The following is a 23,059-nucleotide window of genomic DNA, read 5'->3' as shown; positions in this document are numbered from 1 at the left end:
TAAAATGTTTTTAATTAAAAGCTTTACATTTTTCAGGTGTTGTTGATCAATTAGTGAATTCACAGTGTTCATAAGGCAAGAATCTCCCGCTGCTTCCCCCTCCCCACCCTATTCATTTTACAGGCAAGTTGGTGGTTTCAGCAAATGCCCTTTTCCATGCCTGGATTTATAACACACAGTGTTACACTAAACCATGAAATTTTTATCTACAGCAAGAGATACCACTGCTAATGCAAAGTCAGTCCAATATGTTCAAGTGCCAAGACCATAAACTCTGTCTATCAGTGCAAAAGAAACACGTTCTGTTTCTGTTGAGAACATGCAAGTCAGGCCAGAAGTGCACAAATAAATAAAGCTAAATTAGCTGTAGATGAAGCAATCGGGGCACTACATTTCGTTTCTTCTCCAGTTACCAACATGCATCCTGCTAAATCCGTTAAAGGACTCCCCTCTCGGAACACACCAAGACCTCGGCTCCTACAGACGCTCCTGGGTGTCTGTTCTTGCCGTGGTATCGAGAGCAGCTTGAATTTCTCCCAGCCTTTGGGCTGTGTGCTGCTGCTATCAACGTAAGCAGACTCGCTGCTCATTCAGGAACCCTCCACGAACACACACGGGTGCATCTCTGCTCCCCACATAAATCAAGTTCCAGAGGAAAACCCAGGGAACAGCTACAAACTGTACCATTGCTTTTAAACTGAGTAACTTTGAGGTACTGAGGCAACTTGTGCAGCAGGATCAATTCTTACTCTCCCTCACAGGAGGGGAAATTCTAACACTATAACTTAATAAAAGGAAAAAAGAAAACCTTAGTCTAGTTTCTAGCAAGGGAGGAAACAGCCACAAACCAGGATTCAGTGGTAACGGATGCAGTTCACAGTCCACACATGAAAGATCCTGAAGTCAACTCTATTCCAGTGTCAAGAGATCTAAAATTTATAATCAACACTTCTTATAAAATGACAACACACGGCAAAGGATTACGGGACCAGCTCCTCTGCGCTTCTGCATTTTCATTTGAACTATGCAGAACGGGTGTAAACTCAGCAACACCGGGGCAGCCATGCACACGCTGCGCATGGAGGTACAGCTGAAACCAGAGATACGATGTCCTGCCCGGAGCGACCCGCCCCAGCCCTGTCGGAGGATTTTCACAGCTATTTACAGAGCTACCATCAAGCCCTGTTCTTTTTTCCCCAAAAAAAGAAAACTACTTTCCTGGTTTGTAATACACTTCCCCACCACCTGCAAATAAAAGCTCTGCCCATTTCTCAGACTTAAAATAAAATACGGTACTGATTTTGCACAAACGGAAGGTTGAAGAGACCCAGCTGCTCCCTCACTCTTGTTCTAAAGACACGGCAACGTAAATGTAGGTCTCAGCCAAGTGTTTTCCAGTTTTTTTATCTTGGGGGGGAAAAAAAAGCAGCACTGGATGCGTAGCAGCATGTTGTTGTTTACTGCCTAAAAACTCACACCTTGAAAAGTATTCTACAAAGCCAGTGGGTTAGAGCACGCTTTCCTCCAGGCCTGAACGCCACCTGAACATACTCTGCATGGTTTAAGGGGTTTGGATGGCTCCTGTAACTCAGCGATTGAGCTACAAATCCCTACGCAATGTTTCTGTGTCAGCCTGCTATAAAAATAGGGAAAAAAAGGGGAAAAAAATACCCAAATCCCATTGACACCAGGGTTTCTGTTAGCCCAAGTCTGGAGTCACGTAGGTACTGCTGAACACCAGTGAAAATGCCAGTCCCCTTCCCAGCTTCCTCTCGTGCATCCATGTCCCAGCTTTGGAGCCCCGCTGCTGCAAAGCTCCGCTCCAGCTGACCCCCCGGGAAGCGCGATGCAGCACCCAGCTCTGGCAGGACCGCAGGCAGGAGAGCCCAATGGGTGCTGCCTGGTCCGTGGGGTACAGCACCGCGGTCCCCTGAGCGTCCCCGCTTTTTCCATACTCTCCCCTGGCTCCCGCAGGTAAAGGGCTGCAGGACGGGCGGTAGCTCCCGTACCCACCGACCTGAATGTCACGAGCATGGGTGTCCTCTCCCCCAAAGCACCTCCCGACCCTCTGCCAGCAGCCACCGCAGCCCAGCAGCCTCAGCTGGCTGAAGGCACCCCCGGGCTCCCTTCCCCCAGGGAGCGGGTGCTCAGCAAAGCTCCCGAGCCGGGCACGGCGCCGGAGGGCGGGAAGCAGAGCAGCCTCAAAACGAGCAGGTTAAAGACAGAAATCACTTCCCAACTGACGAGTCTTCCAGGAGTAAGTCAGAGCCAGACGGATGCAGCCCGGGAGGAAGCCCCCACCGCGACGGGGATGCTGCGTTTCGGGGGCCGCCACCGCGGCTGCTCACTTCTTCTCGAGGAAGGGGCTGAAAAGTCCCCAGTCGAACGCGAGCATGGCCTGGGGATTGGGCCGCTCCTTGGGCTTCTTGAAGTTATCCTTCTCGATGCGGAGGGTCCTCAGCACCTCCACCGGGTCGGTCTTGCCCGTGAACTTCTGCAAGGGCTCCTCCCTGCAAGGAGACCGGCTCTGCTGTGACCACAGAGGATGGGATGGGGACCCCGCTCCCTGCTGGGACCCCAGCACACACCGGGACGGACAAAGGGAAGTCCCATCCTTGTGCCGGGTGGCTGCTGGGGCGCACGGGGTTTGTCTGCAGGTACCCCGTGCTGGGCAGTGCAGGACCCCGCATCCGGGCACCCTCCCCGACCTCGGGGCTTGGACTTCCCACTGGCTAGTGGAGCCATTGGGAGAAAGGATGACGCTGGAGGGGAGCAGAGTTTGGGGGCAGCACCAGCCAGCCGGGGCCTGCCCACCCCCGGCTCGCTTTGGGGTTGACACGTGGAGGGGCCCTTCACACCCCCAAGGCGCCGGCACTGCTTACGTGACCCGCAGGAAGGGGTTGTAGAGGAACTCCTCCTGCAGCGTGGAGGGCACCGTGGGCAAGTCCTCGTCATCCCGCTGCTGCCAAGGAATGAGAGATATCCAAAAACTCGCCGGCATCCAACACCCCACTCCGCCCCCACCCCGGAAGGGGCGCAGCCACTTACTTTGGCCCATGCGAGTTTCTTCTTCACTATTTCGTTCTCTGGTTCCACTTTCAAGGCGAACTTGAGGTTTCGGACGGTGCATTCGTGGCCGCAGAACACCTTCTGCAACCCCAGCGGGAAGCACCCGGCGTCACACGTGTGCCCAGTGCCGGATTCAACCCGTCCCAGTCCCGCTGCAGCCCCAGCCCCGGGGATGGGTGCTGCCTCCCCAGCAGTGCCAGCCTCGAGCCCCCCCGCCCCGATTTTGGGGTCCCTCCCCAGGCTGGGGTCGAGATGCAGGGTGCTCACCGTCTCCTTTGGCAAAGCCCCCAGGATTTGGGTGAGGTTGGTGTACATCTGCTCCGCCGTCCCCTCGAAGAACTTCCCGCAGCCTCCCACGAACAGGGTGTCACCTGTGGGGAAAGGGGTCTGGGCACAGAGGGGATCCTGTCCCCGCTCTCGGGGATGGGGGCCTGGGTGGGAGCCCCCAGGCACTGGATTTGCCCGTCAGCACCGAGCGCAGGGGGAACAGGCAGCACGCCCCGTGTCCCCAGTACCCATGGGGTGCACACCGGGAGGGTGGGATACCTGAGAAGAGAGCCGGAGCATCCGGGGAACCGTCCTCCCACATGAAGTAGCACATGTGGCCCGAGGTGTGGCAGGGGGTGAAGAGGCACCTCACCCGGATGGCCCCGAACTGCAGGAGAGAGGGTCAGGACCCTGCTGGGGCCACCCTGGTCCTGGCGGGCAGCCAGACCCCCCCAGACCTCCCCAAGCCCCACAGCATCGCCTGCCCGGGGCTCGGCGGGTCACAGACATGCTGGGGGACGGTGGTTTGGGTGAGCCCCGGGTTGCAAGTGTCTGCTCCGACGGCGTTTAGCAGTGGGGCCCTGGGAGGAGGGTTGGGTCCCCCAGTGCGATCCCAAACGGGCTGGGAGCGGGACGGGGTTTCTCCTCCAGTCCAGTGCTCCATCCCAGCCCGAGCACGGCCCCGGCCAGACACCAACCCCGTTAGCTCCCAGCACGGTGCTGCACCACTGGGAACTGCGCCATCACCCAGCTCTGCTCCCCGCCGGCCCAGCACTGTGCCAGCCACGGCCGCCCCACGGGGCAGGATCTGTGCGCGGGGGGACCGAGCTCTAGGGCGCTCGTACGGCCACGCACCGTCAGCTCCTGGTCGTGGGTCACCTTGTGCGTCAGGGCCCCGATCCGCTCATCGGCGCCGTACACCCGCAGGCCGGGGCAGAGCCGCGCCAGCTCCTCGTTGCCCCTCGCGTGGTCCCTGCGCCGGCAGAGGAGGGAATGGGCACCCGGTCCCGCACGGGGCATGGCCGCCCTTGGCACCCCCTCGCGCCGGCGGCACTTACCAGTGGTGGTGGGTGGTGAGGATCGCTCTGAGCACCACGTCCTCCTTCCTGACGATTTCCAGCAGCTGAAACGGACCCAGAGCAGAAGGAAGTGAGCGCGCAGAGAGGAGGTGACACATGCACCATGGCGGCTACAGCCTCCGTGCCCGTCCCAGTGCAGGATCCGTCCCGTAGGCACCGCTCTGCAGGCGAGAGGCCCAGCGGACCAGGGCAGGGAAAAGTGCTCAGAAACACCCGCCGAGCAGTGAAGGGCTGAAAGTGGGATGAAGGCTCAGCTCCCCGTGTCCGACCCCGTCATGCAGAGTGGGGCAGGCGGATGGGAACACCCTGCTCCCACGAGGATGGCGGCGTTTTATGGCCAGTGCTTTTGCAGCGTAAGCACGGAGGTGCAGCACCGGCCACGCACGGGATTGCCACTGCAGCGGGGAGACGGCGGCCGCGCAACCCATCCTGGCTACAGTGAGGGGCCGTGTGGGGCTGCCAACGCCAGAGCTCAGCTGCCAGGAGGATTTTAATGCCACCTTAAAATTCATTGCTGCCAACAAACCCTCTGGCTGCTCCTGATTACGTTCCCCAAAGAGGAAGGAAACGTCCAAGTCAGCAACAAACGCTTAAAAACCGCGACAGCTTTTGCACAACGTGCAGCAGCTGAGGGTGGCACAAGGGGGTCACCAGGCTGGGTGACCACGGGGGTCACGGTGGCGAGGGGTGACCACGGTGCTGCCTTCCCTGCCTGCCTCCAGCAGCACAGCCGCAGGCTGGCTCCCGGAAAATGGGACTTCGCGTGGGACACACGCTCCGAAGCCCCATTTTGGGTTATTCTCACTCGCTTTGGGGCCCGCACCGCTTCCAGCTCGGGCACGGGGAGGCCCGGGAGGTAACGGTTAAGGCGATGCGGCAATCCCCCCGCAGCCCAGGGGCGGGTGGGAGTGGGGTCTAGCACGCCCCCCCACACACTCCGTGGGACCCTGCCAGTGGGATGCTCCACGCACACACGGACGCACCCCGCCGCAAGCGAAGACCCCACGCGCCAACCCCACGTGGGGCCACCGCCACGGGCGCGTCCCCCGAGCGGGACCCCGCAGCCCACCCGGGACGTGGTGGGGCTGCGGCACTCGGGGGGTGAAGGGCCTCTCACCCTTTTGGGGACAGCGGCGTCCACCGCGACGGCGTCCCGGGTGCTCTCCTCGATGACCAGGTACATGTAGTTGTCCTCCAGGACAGAAATCACCTTCACCTTCATGGTCCCCCACCACCGCCGGCCGCGGGACACGGGGGGGGCCCGGCCCCACGCAGCAAAACAGGGGAGCGGCCCCAGCCCCGCGCAGCGAAACGCGGGGGCAGCCCCGGCCCCACGCAGCCGCAGGGTGAGGACACGCGGGGGGGTGCGGTCCCCCCTCCCAGCCCCGCCGCGACCCTCGGCGCAGCCCACGCGTGACGCGGCCGCTACCTGCGGGCGGCGCCGCCCGGAGCCCCGGCGCGGCCCCTCCCCGCAGCGGGCGGGCACGTCCCGCCCCCGCCGGTGCAGTGCGGGGCGGATCACGCTGCGTGGGGCGGAGTGACATCCCGCACGGCCCCCGCTGCGGTGCGTGGGGGCTTTCCTCCTTCCTGCTCCCCCCCCGGCTCCCGGTGCCGTGCGGCTCCCGGAGCTGCCGGTGCAAGGCGGGAGGGGTGAGACCCCCCGGGGGGAGGCGGAGGGATGGAACACCCCCTCGGTATTTCACCCTGGACCCCCACGTCCACCTGCCCGCTTGCAGGGCCCCACGGCCCACCCGGCCACCCCCCAGCTCCCGGTAGCCCCCAGGCTTGCGCGGCCGAAGGCCCAGGGGAGCCCGGCCCGGAGGAAGGCCGGGGCACACGGCGTTCCCCCCCCGGACCCCGAAACTGCAGCCTGGCCCCTCGCCCTCGCCGCAGCCCGGCCAAGCGCTGGCACCGCAGCAGCAAGTCACAGCCCGGCGTGCAAAACCAGCCGCTTCTCCCACCACCAAAACCTGCCGAAAGGAGGGACGCGGCTCCCCCGGCCCTGGGAGGGTTGGGGGTGCCGGGTCCCGCGGGGCGCTGGGAGCACGGGTGACACAAGATGGTGCGGAGGAGTCCTGGACACAGGAGGGAGGTGCTGGGAGGGTCTCCTGCACGACCGAGCCAGAGCTCCAGGGACGGCGTCCCAACTGCTCGAGCCCAAAAAGCACGGAAGACGCAGGGCAGGCAGGAGCAGAGCCATGCCCCGGCACAAGCCCCGGTTCAGGGTTGACCACGGTCCCCCAAATGCCACTTGTGAAGGAGGGGACGGCACCTGCCTGAGCAAGCAGGAGACAAGCACCGAACGTGCTCTGTTCTTCTTTCAAAAGGGAAATACAGTTGTAACTACAAGACCTTGAATAAAGCCCCAGAGGATCCCCAAACACCACCCGCTCCCCCCCAGAATTAAGTAGAAAGAAGCTTCCAGTTGGCTGACTTCAATCACTAGTACGAAAAAGATAAATAAATAAAATTGTGAGATAAAGAAACCCCCTTCTTCCAGACCACCCCACTGATGCTCTGTTTACAGCTATTATTTATTTGCTCATTTGTCCAACAGCCCTCAGTACAGTCACGCTCCGTTGCAGCAGCACAGCATTCAAGTTAAGGAGGCAGTAAAGTTTTAGGTACCACTTTTCTTTCTGAACTACATAAAATTTACCTTTTTAAAGCAAATAAAGAAATGGTGCTACACCAAATCCCGCTCATACACTGCCATTCAGCGTGTTGGTTGGAACAGCAGACCAAAGTTACAGCGGTGACACCCAGGCGGTTACGGACTCCGTCGTGGCATTACGTACCAACACGCACTGGGAAGAGGGGGAGAAACTGGAACCAAAATCGTTTGAATCTTTTGTTAGTTTCAGCTGTGAAACATTTGTTTGAAAATCTCTTGTACTTGAGCAGATCTGCAGTATGCAGCTGAGACCAAGGAACAAGGAAGAAAATACAGCTAGGAGGAAGATGCATTACAGACGCAGACGCCAAGCCCGCAAGGCTGGGTCCTACCACCCTTCATCCCCACCCCTCTTGTTTAAAGACACTGAGCTGGAGGATGGGAAGTGCAGGAGGGGGGTGATCCCCTCCCTGAAAATCTGGATTTATTTTCCCCCAAAGTTTATCCCATTCATCCACTTTGACACACTATTCCCCCATCAGAAAACCAGCCCGAGGGGAAGTGCCCTCCCCGCAGCTTTCAAGCTGGCTGCAGACTGGGGTCATACAGCACTACTCCAAGAACAGAGACGGCTTTTAAGCCCCAAGGACCAACCAAGAAAGAGGCTCCCAGGCTCAGCGCAGCTCCTGCCAGTGCTCACCAGAACAGTTGCTCTCTCGCTGGGGAACAGCGCCCAGCTAATAAACGCTCGTTTGCCACGTTACTCACAGCAAGGTACAAAGCAGCTGCTCTGGCTATCGGCAGCAAGGCATCTGTTGGAGGATCTTGTCGGTGTTAGACACGCAGTTAGTCACTAGGTAAGTTCTTCTCAGGATTTTGAACCAGCAGACAAATCCCTTCGTCCTTTGTGTGGTACTAATACAAGTAACATACAGATCACACTTAAGAGCAGTAAGCAGGTACATGCAAACAGGCTTAAGCTAAGAGTGAAAGGGTATAAGCAACAGTGCAATCTCTAAGCCAGCATGCTGCCTGGAAAAGTTACTGCAGCCCACGACAAGGAATGTCAGAGAGAAGAGGAAAGCTGGACAGTCCCCGCCTGCCATTCCCAGAGCCGGGCCACCCCGCATATTTCACAAAAGCCCTGCACTGGCGGTGGCAGAGCAGGTCTGTCACTGAGAACTGGTTTTAGTGGAGCCAGAAGCGACAGACTCAGAGTTTAAGTAGCGGCATGGAAGAAAAGTTCAAATCTTCAGCCGGCGATGTCATTACTGCATTTTGTCTCTGTTTTAAATGAAGACAACTTGGGCCCCAGTCCCACTGTCTGCATTAGCATCAGGCTCCTACAAAAATAACAGAGCTTTTTCCTAGACATCAAGGTTTGACCCTTCCCCACCCCACACTCTGAGCCACGTACCAACACTTGTAAAATGATCTGCGTGTGACACACGTGACAGTTTGAGAGCCAGCAATAGAAGGATAAATATTCTTCATGATAATATAAATATGCTGTAGAACATCTCAACAAGGGCAAAGTGCTTTTTTTTTCCTTAATTAAAACAAAATAAAAACCTAAATAAGACTGTCTCAACCACAACAGAAGGTTCAACTCCTAAAACATCTGATTAGTCTAAATTACACTTAAACTGACATTAAAGTGATCCAGGCAGAGTGCTCAGTCCTTCGGGACTCGGAAGTTATCCTTCTCTTTTCTGATGGCCCCCATTGTTCGGATGGGGTCAGTCTCCCCAGCGTGCTGCTGAACTGTCTTCTCCCTGCCAGGAGGGAACACCAGGGACAGCAAATGCAGAGACTGCAAGCTAAAATCTCATATATGAAGTCACTACTATCATGTTTCACCTGCATCAAGGGGAAATGTTGCACGTAAAGATCAAAGACTCAGGGCTTTGGCACAGGCTTATCAGCTCTCTTGGTTTAAATGCTCATTGGCAAGAGGAAATTGCAAATGCTCTTGTTCCTTGAACAGCATCTTTTGCCACGCCCGGCTGCCAAACCCTGCTTGATGAAGGGACGTAATTACAGAACGAAGCTTGTTCTGTCTCCTGAGTCAGGGACTTCAGCACTGGCAGAGACGTCCACCACAATCCTTCAAATTCCACTGCAGCAAGCGTCTGCCAGGACAGGGAGTATATTTTAAGGAGGATCTCAAGGGCATCAGAACAGGAATATGCGAGGCAGGAGAGCAATTCCCACTAACGGCTCTTTTTTTTTTTTTTTGGAGACCTCTTCCTTCCCACATCCTCCCTCCAAACACAAGGACCATTCCCACACCCACATCTCCATACCTCACTCGCATGAAAGGGTTGTACGTAAACTCTTCGGCAATGGTGGAGGGTATGGTTGGCTCACCACTGTCATACTTCGCCTGTAACAAGGGAGAGATTTCTGCTTGATGAGGAATGCTTTGGTGAACAAGAAATGTCCTGTATATTAACCACGCAGGGTTAGTGCTGCACCTAACTGCCTGAGCTGCTCCTCAGGCCAGGCCCTTCCCAGGGCCATGCACACAGCCAGCCAGACAAGCACCAAGGTGCGCAGGGACAGACTTGGGACAGAGCTGACCCTCCCAGGCGGACGTGGACATCAGCCTGTAATTATACCAAGAAGTTTCCATGGAGGGTATCTCCACCAGACAGCAAACCATCTTCTCTGGGCCACACACAAACCCTGTTCCCCAATACATCGCTCCCCTGGAAGCATGACATACTGCAGCTCCTGGCTCTGAACTCCCTTCCTGCAGCCTTTCTTTCTCTCCAACATTGTCCTCTCTCCTCTGCCTCCTTGGAGAGGCTCTGCCTCCATGACAGCATCCAGCAAGTCTAGGGAAAGGATGAAGTGGCTTACCTTGGCCCAAGCAAGCTTTTCCTTGATAGTGACATTATTGGGTTCAACGTGTCGAGCAAACTTGAGATTGTTGATCGTGTATTCGTGACCGCAGTAAACTCTCTAGGAAGAAGAAGTAAGAGTGACACCAGGTAACTCTGAAGGTATGGAGGTGGAGTGCCAGGTACCATCATCAATGTTATGACACAGCAAGAACAACAGAGTCAACCCTCCAGGACACACGACACTCTCCACTGGAGTCATACACACGCAGAAGTGCCAGGAGTTATCAGCCAGTGCTATCTGCCAATTTAACAACAAGCCTGATGAAAGAGCCCAGATGTCCCAGCTCTCTGGCCTTTGTTTTAATAAGCAGCCCCTACTCTTTCCCCACAAAGCACAAATGTATTTCCTTCCCAGAGGACTCCAGCCATTCAGCATCAAAGACAACTCCTGATGTAAGCATTCATTCCTTCAACACATGAGAAACTCTCTCTCTGAACAGCAGTATTATTAGGAAGACAGTTTCTTTGATGTCTGTAGTAGTTTCTGGCTGGTTAACTTACTAGCACAAAAGGAGAGGCTCATACCGTTTTGGGGTCCAAGCTGCCCAAAATCTCAATCAGCGCTCTGTACATTTCCTCCGGGGTTCCCTCGAAGAATTTCCCACAACCGGCCACGAACAGTGTGTCACCTGCAAGGGAGGCGTGACACGGCATCAGGACCAGACAAGGCTTCTCACACCAAAGCGTGAGCACACGGTCCCTGAGGGCTCAGTCCTACCATTGCTGTCCTCGCTGCAGTTCACCAGAAGGCACGGGGAGAGCCAGGCTACGCTGCTGCCCCACACCGGCTCAGTGCTACGTAAACCCACGCAGCAAACGCAACTTCTAACGCAGGAAAACCCACGGCCTCGCCAAGCAAACCATGCTAGCGCTTCCCTACCTGTGGGCAGTCTGCTGTCCCCTCTTGTCCTTTCTAGAGTGGACAAGGAACACTGGTTCTCTTTGCTACAAAGTTGAACAAAGACGAGTTGCCTCTACATTTTCTCCCCAGTGATCCCTAAAATCTTGCTTAAGCCGTTATTTCCTCCATGCAGCAGCTGGTGCAAGCTCTGGAGAACGCCCATCAGGAGAGGGATGACATGGCAGTCTGGGGAGACCGGCCGCAGTCTCAGGGAAGGGGAAACCCTACTCTCCAAAACAGGATCCAGAACCTGGCTACCAGAGATGGAGCGCCAGCCCTCTCTTACTCCCCTACTTTCTCTCCTCTCAGTTTTGTTACAGACGTGAGTACGGATATATGGAAAAGCCAACAGGTTTTGGAATCAAGCCACAGTTTGGCCTGAGACAGTAAACCAACAGCGCTTGTTTCAAGGAAGAAAATGCTAGATGCAGGACTCATCCAGGGCTCGCTCTTGATGTTGCTTGCAGGGTGTCCAGCAATGGTTTACAAACCCAGAGGGGTTTCACCAGTTTCGTCTACAACTACTACTTGGTAGCTCTTGGTAAGGGGGCCAGATGTGGATGTTAACCAGCTGCGCTGGCAGTAAGGGATGAATGCACATCCAGAGTCAGGAGCACACAGGCAGAGGGGTAGCTTATTTCTTTGCAACACAGACTGCCGGCCATGTAACCTCCCAACTCCTCACCTGTAAAAACAGCAGGTGGCTCGGAGCTATTTGGCTTAGTCACATAATAACAGATGTGTCCAGAAGTGTGACAAGGCGTACAGAGGCATTTCACATTAAGAGATCCCACCTGAGAAGAAGGCAGAAGACTAGAGCTTAAGCTACTGTTTGCTAGCATTTGTATGGTTAGAAAAGAATTGCAATTATTACAATGGTCTAGTACTCCCACAGGCAAATTCTCACACAGCTGGCCAGTAAACATCAGCTCTGCTCCTGGGAGAGTCCAGCAAGAGAGTTTTATGGCAGGGACTTGGAAGGGGGCTGTTTCCTCCTAGCAGGTGTTGTGACAAAGAGAACTGCCAGATTCTTTCATTTACATGCAAAGTGACTCAGCGTCTGGTTGGCAGCGAGAGCAAACAGATCCAGAGCAACACAAAATCCTAAACAAAGTTAATCGAGTGTAAAAAGCTCCAAACAAAAAATAAAGCTGAAGGGAAGAAGTTGAGGACACTCACAAAAAGGGAAAGATTAAACACTTTCAATGAGGCCAAGGGGATGTTTCCCCCACAGCCCCAATTTGCACACCTTCCCGCGTATTTCTGTGCTCCCTTCTTTGCTGCTGCCCCTCCCAAAGGTGCAGCGCAAGACTAGCAGTGACATTCATGCCAGTCTGCACATTTCACAGCAGTTTATGTCATCTGCCAGCTCGCCTGTAAACAAACAGCAAGGTTCCAACAAGGTTTGCTGCTTTAGCTTCGGAAAAGCAATGCAGGCAGCTAGCACTGCTGGCCCACTTTCTCTTGACCCTGTATTTCAGCCATCATTCAAAGAGGACCGCTTGCATTTTTTCGGTGCTAACTAGGCTCTGAGCAGAGCACAAGCCCTGTCCTTTCACACGTCAACCACCCCAGCTAGGGTAGCTATCAAGGAGCACACGGACACCCAGCATGCTCCAGGCAATGCAGGTGTCTGAGCAATGCCAATGTTCTCATCAACAAAGTATCACTGGCAAAAAGGAGACAGAGGGGTTATGGTTCCTAGGGCTAGAAAAGGGCAAAAGCTGTAGTTACTCTATCAACTACACCCCAGAGATGTTAAAAGGTAAAAGAGTTGTGACCACAATATTAACTCAAGTTGGACCACACCGGTCCAGCTCTAAAGCAGTCACACGAACGGAAGATGCCCCCAAGTGAGCCCTGCAGCTCACTCCCTTTACCTTGAGTGATGTAAGGTGAGACACTTTCTGTGTCAGTGCTCCGACTCTGCTGTCTCCCCCATACACGCGCAACCCCGTCTCCATCTTTACAAGCTTCTCATTTCCTCCAGCATGGTCCCTGCAAGGTCAGAAAAACGAATTTGGGCAGGGATGAAGACAAATTTATCGTAACTCATATTGCAACAGTAACCTCCAGGTGATCATTTCTGATCAGCTATTCTCCCAGTATCTAACACTGTCCTCGTATCAAAGGATATGCCACATCAACACGAGTGGAGATAATTTCTCCAGTAACTAGGGCAGTGAGAGGGGGGAACAACCCCTCACAAGTTCATACCTAGTTGGGAAACACCAGCCTTAGGGGCTCACAGTTAACTCTCCAGTAACTAGGACAGGGAAAGACTGGGATAACTGGGAGGTATGTAATTCAGCGTCCCACAAGACACCGCGGAGCAGGCACGCATGTCCAACAGCTCAGCATTCGCTTGTGGTGGTGGTCCTCCCAGATGAGGGCTGGCTCTCCAGCCACAGAGGAGGCTCCACTATGACCCACGGGAGAGGTTACTCAGGTTCAGCACTGCAAAACTGCTAAAGCAAAACACTCATCTCTACGTCCCTGGCAGAGTTAATCTGCAACCCAGATAATCCTCCCACAACTGCTGACTGTGAGTAGCACACCTTACAGGCATGTCCTAGCACCTCAGTGTGAGTGTGCTCCCTCCTGCACTCCACTGCTACCTTCACACACATTTATTTCACTGGCCATCTGGAAGAAGTCAACATTTTAAAGGTTAAAGGCACTGACACACAGAGCTTGCAGTCTGGACAATGCATCTGGTCATAGTAAGCCCAAGGGAACAAATATCTCCTGAGCTCTGATCCTTCTCCTCACACCTAAGCTCCTGCTTAGAGAAGACCAGCTTGATCCAGAAAAGCAACGATTCTTAACCGCTCGTGTTTACGCAGAGGGAGGAAGGATCCCACTACAGCAGATAGTTACCAGTGATGATGTGTGGTCAGGACGGTGGTCAGCTTCACGCCGTGCTTTTTGACTGCATCCAAAACCTGCAGGCACAGAGCACAGCAAGAGCGTTACAACTCACACGAAATTACTTCACAGCACACCTGGTGCCTGGCGTAACCTGGCCACAACCACTCCAAGCTTTGAGAGCGCCACACCAGCAACTCTGCAGAGAGCTCATCCCTCTCCAAGTCATAGTCACAGATCAGGACACGAGGTTTCTGATCCAGCTAACTGTGACTAAGCCCTCAGTTCCACCTCCTCTTTTCTGCACTACATCAAATTAAGGGCAAAAAACAAAATCAGGTCAATAACCCTTGAAGTCAGGGACAAACTGCCTAAGCCCAGAAGCAGAGTGCCCATAAAGCCCTGTCTGTACTTATGCATGGCCAGTATTTCCTGCCTTTCCCCCACGCCTTAGTCAGCGTGTGACTAATTCTCTCGTAGATGTGGCAACCTGGAAGGATGCTCACAGTGGTGAGCATCCCGCTCACAAGAGCGGCAGACAGCATTACCTTCTGGGGCTGCACAGGATCAACTATTGCAGCTTCCTTCGTTTCCTCATCGATGAGGAGGTACATGTAGTTGTCTGTGAGGGCTGGGAGTAATTCCACCTTCATGTCGGCTTGTGTGACCGTCTTCGACTTCCTCCGCTCGTGCTCCGTGTGCAGGAAGACAGCTCGCAGCTGCGCTGGACCTGGGGACCCCAAAACAGTCGAACCTCAGGTTAGCCCAAGGAGGGGAACAACTGACCCAGAGCACAGCAGGTCCCCCAGCCCATGGCCCTGGAGAAGGAAGGGTATGACAGCCCAACCTGCCTCCTTCAGAGGAGGAGGAGAGAGGCCACCACGGGACAAAGCCTTAGTGCCTGTATGTGTCACCTTGTGCCCCACAGCACGGGAGGCTCTTGGTGCTCTACAGTTGCACCGAAGAAGGACGGGATACTTTGCTCCCAGAGATGTGCTCATGCAGGGAAAGCGCTGTATCTGGACTGGAGAGAAGATTTGAAGGGGCAGGAAAGCAGAATGGAGAGGGAACAGCTGGACAAAGGTCAGCCTGGGACAGTGACTTTGCAAAAAAAACCACAAAAGGCCACATTACAGCCAAAAGACAAAAAAAGGAGAAAGAAGGAAAAAAAAAAGGAGAAATACAGAAATACACACACTGCTACAACAGAAATATCTGGTTCGTTACTTGGGGAAATCACATCCTGCACAGTGCATGGAGAGAAGACAGGCTCTCTGCATGGAAGGCAAGGCTCCCTGCCTGGCCAGGTACTAGGCACGCACTGCAGGCAGGCTTCTTGCTCATGGGCTACCTTGATGCAACAGCAGTGCTTCCCTATTTGCTTTTGGTTAAATGTTTAATCAGATCCAAGAAGCAAATCTAATTCCAGACGCAAATAACCTGGGCTCCACTGTTCAACTCGCAAACACTCAGCTCTTAAAGGAACAACCAAGCCCTAAGAGGCTCTGCCATAAAAAAAAAAACAAGAAGGGAAACAAAGAGGACAAGGTCTTCCATTGCTGGAGCCCTCCAACACAGGCCTGGGTCCATACAAGTGCAGGGGAAGAGGTGTCAGTCTCTGCAAGTCAGAAACCACTCGTCTTAATGCCCAAGGCCCTCGCACACCACTGAAGGTGACTGCGTTGGTCTGAACTGTGCTGGCTCAGCCACTGTTTCATTTTGCACCATTGGCTCTAGCCCTAAGGCTCCCGACACCGGGTGCCTGGTCTTGGTCACCTCCATCAGTGCCAAAGGGAGGGGTCACCAGGCTGGTAATCAACCTGCCCCACTCTCCCAAAACAGGTCAGTCCTGCCCAACCCTGATAAGAGCCTGCTTTAGAGAGCAGAGGCCCCGCAGAATGGCTGCAGCCAACACGGACAGCCCCTCTGCAGCTCCACAGACCGACGGGACCAGCAAGGCTGCAAAACCGAGATTCAAGTTCTGACTGGGGCACGCAGCCGCTGCCGCAAACCCCGACCCACGGCAGCAGGAGCTGTAAGGCTGCTCTGGTACGACTGTCCTGCCCAGAACTTTTTCCCCTTCTACCTCCACCTTCTCACTTGCTTATGAGGGGAGGGAGGTAAGGAGGGGAGGTGGTAGTAAAATTAAACACAATGCTGCAAAGAAAACCCCAAGGCACAGCAGTGTAGGCATGCACTGGGTGTTTGACAGTGAAGGCATGTAGCATTGAGAAAAGCATCCATACCTGCCGAGTGTTCCTCTGGAGCAGAAGCGTCCTTTCGAAAAAGGAAGAAAACAAACAAACAAGAAAAGCCCCTTACTATACCTTGATAGGAAAAAAAAAAAAAGAATCAATTGCTCTTCAACTGCTCCCTAACACGAAGCACTTTTCTTTTGGATGCTATTAGTCACAAGAGCTATGCGTACTGCATGTCTGTTTGCATGCTAGACGCTAACTGGAAAAAAACAAAGAACAAAACCCAAAAGAAAATGCAACTTCAAGTCAAAGGAATTATTCACATACTTAAAATGCTTTCTTCCTATGAACCATTTCTAAGCTTGGCCGTGATCCCAAAGTCTTTTTGCATGTTTAATTCACAATTCTTGCAAAACAAACAAACAAGCTACACCGCATAAGGAAACGTTTTCTAAAATATCATTTAAATGAAGGAATGAGAAACCATCCACAAAGTATGAAACTCATTCTGAATTCCCATCTGCAGCTAAGCTGCACCTTTCCAGCCTGCCCGCTCCGCAAGCAGACCAGAAGCGCTCTCACGCACACCCAGCGCTGCTCTTACAAGAAGGGTGCATTCTCGGACCCCGTTCTGCTCAAGGAAGCTCGCCAAGTGATACATAACCCCTGTCCTGGCCCAGCACTACCACAGGTCATTTCAGGATCCCTCTAATGCATGCAGGTCTGTTCCAAAATTAATGCCCAATGACTTCATTTTCGCTCAGTTTTGTAACGTGTCTCTCCTGACTTCATGCCTGAAGCAGAGAGGACTGGGGAGAGCAGAACTCCAGCAGCCTTGAATCACACACTTCAGCTTTCTGGAACGGTTCGTTAGTGCAGCTTGAGTTGCCAAGAGGAAAGGGTTTGCAGATGGAAGTGTTAATGTTATCACATAAGCGCATACATGCTGGAAGCTGAAGGCAAGCAGGCAGCAGCACAGCTGAACAGTAGGTTCCTTCAGAAAAAGGGCGCTTCATACATTTTCTCCATAGCATTTTGGTTTGCTTTTTTTAATTACAGAAAAGAGTGGAAAATTCTTATTTCAAACATGGCCGTCACTCAAAAACGACTGCACGCACCTACCCAGATGACCATCCCTGCATCGCCTCATCAGAAGAAGCACTACATTCTCTTTTTACATACTCTGCACACAGATGTTTTTTGGATACCCAGCGAGTTTGTGGCTCCGCACGATTCCGAGCGAGTTGGCTCCACAAACCCCAGGTAACTCCCACTTGACATGCCCGCCTGGCACACGCTGCCGGCGGCACAGCCGGCTCCAGCCCGCGTGGGCAGGGCACGCACCCACCCGCTGGTGGAGCAAAGCCTGCCTGGAAGGCGCAGCACCCACCCTGCAACCTGGGGAACTGAGGAGCTGCTAGTTATGAGGTTTGACATACTTGTTCCCAAGATAGCATCAGGGTTTCCAAGTCTGGCAGTTAACTCCAAGGGATCCTCGCTCGTTAAAGCTGGGTCTTAAAATTGGAGTGATGCAAAAGGCCTCTGGCAAGACTTCCCAGAGACGCTGTGAAGCTAAAGCCCAAGCTCTAGTTCAAGGAGACGCTTTCAGAATTTAGGGCCTAAATTTAAATACAGAGCTTAGACAGTTTTGGTTTTGTTTTTTGTTTACATTGCCAATACAGTCTGCCATCCATCAAATCCAGTTTAAACGCCAGCCCCCGTCCCCCAAGCCCTCCTCCCAGAGCAATAACCAGCGCTTTGGCAGCCCAAAAACTCCGCAGGAGCCTCCCAGATGGGTTATCGATAGGAAAAGCCGCCGACAGAGACAGGCTCCAGCTGAGCTGATACTGACCTACTTGGGGCTGTGAGTCAGCTTAAAAACCTCGGCGCACCCCTGAGCCGGGAAACGAGAAGAGAAAAACCACAGTCAGACTTCCGAGCTTGCCGGGGGACCCGCTGCCAGCCGGGCTGAGCCCCAGGGCCGGCCACCCGCGGCCGGCTGCCTGCAGCCGCCCAGCTCCCTGCGGGGCCCGGCGGTACGGGGGCAGAGCACGCCCGCTCCCCGGACCCAGCTGCCAAGGGGGGGGGGCATCGCACGGCCCCTCCGCCCCGGTACTGGCTGCAAGGAGGTCACTGCACAGACCCCAGCCCCGCTGCAAGGGGACATCCCCCCGCGCCCCACGCCCCGGCCCCGCTGCCCGGGGACGCGGCCCGACCCCCAAGCCCCGGCCCGGCCCCGCGGGTCCTACCGGGCCGCAGCCCCGGCGCTGGGCGAGCCGCGCCGCCCGCCCCACGTACCGGCTCGGAGCAGGGCCCCAGCTCCCAGGGCCGCCAGGGCGGTGCCGAGGCCCCGCCAGCCCCCGCCGAGCATGGTGCGGCGCGCCCCGCCCGGTGCCCAGGCCCGGCCCGGTTACCTTCGCTCCCCGCCCTGCGGCCGGCCCCGGGGAGGCGGGTAGCGGCGGCCGCCCCGGCCCCGGCCCCGGCCCGGCGTGCGGCGGGGGCGGCGCTGCGCCCGCCCGGCCCCCTCCTTCCCTCCCCGCTGCTCGGCACGCCCGGGCCGGGCGATTTGCTAAGCCGGGTGCGGAGGCGGGGGGCGGACGGCTGCCCTGGGCAATCCGCGGCGGGCAGGGAGCGGGCAGGAGGGAGAGCGGGAGGAAGGAGAGAGCGGGGCGGAGAGGCGGCGGCGCGGCTCCGGGCCCGGCAAGGACGCCCCAAGGGCGCCCCGCGGTCCGCGGGGAAGGAGAGCAGCCGCGGCCATGGCCTCCTCCAAGCCCCTGTCCCGCTTCTGGGAGTGGGGCAGGAACATCGTCTGCGTGGGGCGCAACTACGCCGAGCACGCCAAGGAGATGGGGAGCGCGCCGCCCCGGGAGCCCCTCTTCTTCCTCAAGCCCTCCTCGGCCTACCTGCGCGAAGGCTCGCCCATCCTCCGGCCCTACTACTGCAAGAACCTGCACCACGAAGTGGAGCTGGGGGTGGTGATCGGGAAGAGAGCCCGGGCCGTGTCCCAGGAGGCCGCCATGGAGCACGTGGCGGGCTATGCCCTGTGCTTGGACATGACGGCCAGGGACACCCAGGAGGAGTGCAAAAAGAAGGGCCTGCCCTGGACCTTGGCCAAGGGCTTCAGTTCGTCATGCCCGGTCAGTGACTTTGTGCCCAAGGAGGAGATCCCAGACCCTCACAAGCTGAAGATCTGGCTCAAGGTGAACGGAAAGCTGAGGCAGGAGGGGGAGACCTCCTCGATGATCTTCTCCATCCCTTACCTGATCAGCTACATCAGCGAAATACTCACCCTGGAAGAAGGGGACTTGATTCTGACGGGGTCTCCCAAAGGAGTTGGGTCTGTGCAGGTCAACGATGAGATAGAGGCTGGGATAACCAACGTCCTCTCCATGCGGTTTAAGGTGGCGCAACAAACGCGGGGCTCCTAACCAGGAGCCGGGCTGGGACCCTGTCTGCATAGGAAGGGGCTCTTTTGGCAACATCTGGTGAACAAAGAGACACACGAGCTGTCCTGTACGTTAAACACTTACATGGCCCAAGCGTCTTAACGGACTGTCACGCATCAAAGACACGTAACTTGTGAGCTCGAAAGGTGTTTGATGAAAACAGCCCCGTTTCCATGGAGGCTTCAGCCTCCTCTTAGGCTGTGAACCTGGAGCCCAACCCAGCTTGGGGCAGATGGTTGATACCTAAATTGTACCTTGGAACTGTGGATGGAGACGAGGTGCCGGACAGCCGGGGAGGGGAGCTGGGCTGGCTGGCACTGGGTGTGCTCTTCTGTTCTATTGATGCTTTGAGCTTTGCCAATGTATCGCCTGAAAATAAAAATTATAAATTAAACCATTAAAATGGTGATGTAAGGAGCTAAAGCTCACCCATGCTATGCAAAAATCAAAGATGTAGGTGTAACAGTAAATGAAGAATTACAGCTTCAGAAAGAATTTCTCTCCTTGGGGTATTCTACAATAAAAAGATGTTTGCTTTTTAGATTAGTTTCACGATTCCTCCGTGCATTTTTCAAATGTACAAATTAAACAAGGATTGCTTTGCCTTCCACTCCAAGGGGCGTAGTGCAGCAGGAAGCATGCCAGATGCTTGGCAGATTTTTTTTTCCTAAACTGAGCGATAAATACGCTTCTAAAAGTAAAATAATACAAAAGATTAAGAATAAATAAGCTCATTGTTAAAGATCACCAATAAACTTGTCTTTACTTTTACTGATTTAAATACATTTTTAATAAAAATCTAACTGTAGCAATTACTATTACTTGTGCAATGCAGTGCAACAGTTGGAGTTTTAACTATTTCCAGCTGTTAAAAAGCCATGCTGTGTAACTTTTCCCGATTCCAAACTCCAACTGATCTAACACTCTCTACCAGTTTGCATGACAGCGAGTTCTCTTTCAAATCAACAGAGTGACAAAGTTGTAAAATATAATTAAAAAACCCTCCCTCCGCAAACATCAAAACTTGCCATTGTCAAAGGTTTCACAGAACTGACTGATTTCTAACAAAAGCAGATGGATTATTTTTTTACATACGTGCAAGCACCAAAGTTAAATGCTTCCATTTATTGGAGCCAGATCCTAATAACCACTTGGTTTTTAAAAGTGCATTGGGAGAGTCTTGCAGAGAAAAGTATGGTAGCCCAAAGACAAGCGCCTCTGAAAGAGCAGCATGGTCCAGGATACTGCAAATCATGCAATAAAAAGAAAGCAGAACATATTGTGGAAGAAAAACGGGCATTTTTCTATCAACTTGCTTCTCCAGCTGCATGCAGCAGTAGCAAACCTCCACATACCCATATGCTGCCCGCGCTAGGTACCGATCCCGCAAATATGCAGCCAGTTCACTGTATTTTTACTTGCGCCAGTGCCTTACAGCACGTGTAAAAGTTCTTTGTATGATGAGGCCTAAATGCTGTGGACATAATTCAGATTTAATCTAAATCATTTTGACCATCATTTGATCTGCTGGAGGGTCGGAAGGCTCTGCAGAGGGACCTGGACAGGCTGGACCGATGGGCTGAGGCCAATTGTATGAGGTTCAACAAGGCCAAGTGCCGGGTCCTGCACTTGGGTCACAACAACCCCATGCAATGTTACAGCCTTGGGGACGAGTGGCTGGAAAGCTGCCCAGCAGACAAGGACCTGGGGGTGTTGGTCAACAGGTGGCTGAATACGAGCCAGCAGTGTGCCCAGGTGGCCAAGAAGGCCAACGCCATCCTGGCCTGTATCAGAAATGGTGTGGCAACAGGAGCAGGGTGGGGATCGTGCCCCTGTACTTGGCGCTGGTGAGGCCGCACCTCGAATGCTGTGTTCAGTTTTGGGCCCCTCACTCCAAGAAGGACATTGAGGTGCTGGAGCGTGTCCAGAGAAGGGCGACAGAGCTGGTGAGGGGTCTGGAGCACAAGTCTGATGAGGCTGAGGGAGCTGGGGGTGTTCTGGGGGGAGGGGGCTGAGGGGAGACCTCATCGCTCTCTACAACTGCCTGAAAGGGGGTTGTGGGGAGGTGGGTGTTGGTCTCTTCTCCCAAGTGACAAGTGACAGGACAAGAGGAAATGACCTCAAATTGTGCCAGGGGAGGTTCAGGTTGGATATTAGGAAAAATTTCTTTGCAGGGAGAGTGGTGAAGCACTGGCAGAGGCTGCCCAGGGAGGTGGTGGAGTCACCATCACTGGAGGTGTTCAAGGAACGTGTGGACATGGCACTGCGGGACATGGTTTAGTGGGCATGGTGGGGTTGGGTTGGGGGTTGGACTTGATGATCTTACAGGTCTTTTCCAACGCTAGTGATTCTGCGATTCTGTAAAGGAAGCCTGAGGAACCGAGGCCAACTGAAACAAACATTCAGCCATTACATCTGAAGAGAACCTGGCTCATAGAAGTCAAAATGCTCCTTGGTTTAAGCCCGTCTTTGTCAGCGGGGAAGTTGTGCTCCAAATTTGTTGCAGCCCGATGAGCTGGGCCAAGCAGAGAAGTCAGGTCAACAGAGCTGGGCTGAGCAGGGAAGTTAGGGTGAATAATTCTGAAAGAGGAAGGATTAAATCCACTTTCGGTACTGTTCCCATTTCTTCGTGCCTGTCAAACATTACCAACTACAGCAACAGCAACAATGTGTCATTTGTAGTTTGGTCTTAAGCACTGTGTATTGATTGCTGAGCTGAGTTGTGATTAAAATTAATGAAAATATTCATATCAACGTTTTCCAGCCATCACAGCTGATACTCTGAAGTTCTTTATTGCTGCAACAGAAGAGGCGCAGCAACCCAACACTGGCAACATTTTTTTGTGCATTTAGTTCCTTGTTCCCACTCACATGAGTAGGGTAGTGGAATCTTGGAGTATCGCTTGTCAAAATTCACTGTTTCTATAGTTGGTTTCTCTCTGCCACGTTGCTTTAATGGGTAGGTAGTGAATCAGGGGTGATCGGAGTTCCTCAAGGCGTTCTAGCCTAACAAATACTTTGCAAGAGAAGGGCTGCAGAATCTTCCCACTGTTTGAAATGGGCCAACTCCTGATATGCTCAGGAGGCGAGGACTGGTGAATGCAGCAAATACACCAGCTGCAGGAGAAGCTAAGGACAGAAATAGATTAAAAAATAGGAAAAAATACATGGAGATGGGCAAAATGTACATACCTAGGTTCTTTACGTTCAGCTAACAACATCTATCTTGGTGAAGAAGAGTCCTTTCTTCTCTGCCGCTCGTAGTCTTAGCTTGATTGGTTGTCAGAGGCCGCTGGTAATTGATTACTCTGCTCTAATAAGACTTAGTCTGCCCTAAAGAAAAGCAGCCCTGCAAACGTCATGGCTGTTACCAAGGCTCTGTAGGTGCTAGAAGTTCCGTGTTTGGACCCAACGTACACCGCAGACCCACGCAGTATTTCAAAGTGGGTCTTTATTTTGTGAACTAACACAAAAGTAGCACGAAAAGTATCACGGCAGTTAAAAACACAGAAGCTCGACAGATCTGTCTTGTACTATTTGTTATTTTTGATTTTTTAAAAATACATTCTAAACTGAGTGAAGAAAGCTTCCACCCCCTTTTGTAAGGGGGGTAGAACTAACTTTTCTTAAGCTGAGGCCCTAGTACACATTTTAAAGTACAATCGGCTGAAAAAGATCAACACAGAAGCACACTTACAGGGATTGGTA

General features: G+C 53.9%; 3 protein-coding genes across 4 annotated transcripts; 1 reads left to right on the top strand and 2 right to left on the bottom strand.

Moving 5' to 3' along the window:
- Positions 1 to 2,172: 2,172 nt before the first annotated feature.
- HAGHL (hydroxyacylglutathione hydrolase like) lies at positions 2,173 to 5,637 on the bottom strand. The gene is made up of 8 exons (XM_059826684.1): positions 5,533 to 5,637; positions 4,395 to 4,459; positions 4,192 to 4,309; positions 3,616 to 3,724; positions 3,337 to 3,440; positions 3,049 to 3,150; positions 2,883 to 2,962; positions 2,173 to 2,510 (listed from the first exon to the last, which is right to left on the bottom strand). The coding sequence occupies exons 1-8, from the start codon at positions 5,635 to 5,637 to the stop codon at positions 2,345 to 2,347; spliced, it is 849 nt and encodes a 282-aa protein (XP_059682667.1). The 3' UTR covers positions 2,173 to 2,344.
- A 1,293-nt stretch (positions 5,638 to 6,930) lies between these two features.
- Positions 6,931 to 18,360, bottom strand: HAGH (hydroxyacylglutathione hydrolase). Of its 2 annotated transcripts, none has more exons than XM_059826683.1 (9): positions 18,320 to 18,360; positions 14,256 to 14,437; positions 13,720 to 13,784; positions 12,720 to 12,837; positions 11,525 to 11,633; positions 10,464 to 10,567; positions 9,895 to 9,996; positions 9,336 to 9,415; positions 6,931 to 8,804 (listed from the first exon to the last, which is right to left on the bottom strand). In XM_059826683.1, exons 2-9 carry the CDS (start codon positions 14,358 to 14,360, stop codon positions 8,705 to 8,707), a joined length of 783 nt encoding a protein of 260 aa, XP_059682666.1. In that variant the 5' UTR covers positions 14,361 to 14,437; positions 18,320 to 18,360; the 3' UTR covers positions 6,931 to 8,704. The 2 variants fall into 2 exon arrangements, with proteins under 2 accessions (XP_059682666.1, XP_059682665.1); XM_059826682.1 differs by lacking the exon at positions 18,320 to 18,360 and adding an exon at positions 18,204 to 18,259.
- Positions 18,361 to 18,661: 301 nt separating this feature from the next.
- Positions 18,662 to 19,816, top strand: FAHD1 (fumarylacetoacetate hydrolase domain containing 1). The gene has a single exon (XM_009819340.2). It carries the CDS (start codon positions 18,662 to 18,664, stop codon positions 19,331 to 19,333), a length of 672 nt encoding a protein of 223 aa, XP_009817642.2. The 3' UTR covers positions 19,334 to 19,816.
- The last annotated feature ends 3,243 nt before the right edge of the window (positions 19,817 to 23,059 follow it).

This window comes from Gavia stellata, chromosome 18 (assembly GCF_030936135.1).
Source record: "Gavia stellata isolate bGavSte3 chromosome 18, bGavSte3.hap2, whole genome shotgun sequence".
Lineage (NCBI taxonomy): Eukaryota > Metazoa > Chordata > Aves > Gaviiformes > Gaviidae > Gavia > Gavia stellata.
Note: the sequence above shows the minus strand (reverse complement) of the source record. Positions and strands in the feature narration are given on the sequence as shown.

Coding starts and splice junctions, on each gene's coding strand:
- HAGH (XM_059826683.1), bottom strand. CDS start 14,360: ATGAAGGTGGAATTACTCCCAGCCCTCACAGACAACTACATGTACCTC. Junction 13,785..14,255: donor ATCCTGTGCAGCCCCAGAAG/GTAATGCTGTCT, acceptor CTGTGCCTGCAG/GTTTTGGATGCAGTCAAAAA. Junction 9,997..10,463: donor GCAGCTTGGACCCCAAAACG/GTATGAGCCTCT, acceptor TCTTCTTCCTAG/AGAGTTTACTGCGGTCACGA.
- FAHD1 (XM_009819340.2), top strand. CDS start 18,662: ATGGCCTCCTCCAAGCCCCTGTCCCGCTTCTGGGAGTGGGGCAGGAAC.
- HAGHL (XM_059826684.1), bottom strand. CDS start 5,637: ATGAAGGTGAAGGTGATTTCTGTCCTGGAGGACAACTACATGTACCTG. Junction 4,460..5,532: donor ACGCCGCTGTCCCCAAAAGG/GTGAGAGGCCCT, acceptor GGTCCGTTTCAG/CTGCTGGAAATCGTCAGGAA. Junction 3,151..3,336: donor GGGCTTTGCCAAAGGAGACG/GTGAGCACCCTG, acceptor CTGGGGTTGCAG/AAGGTGTTCTGCGGCCACGA.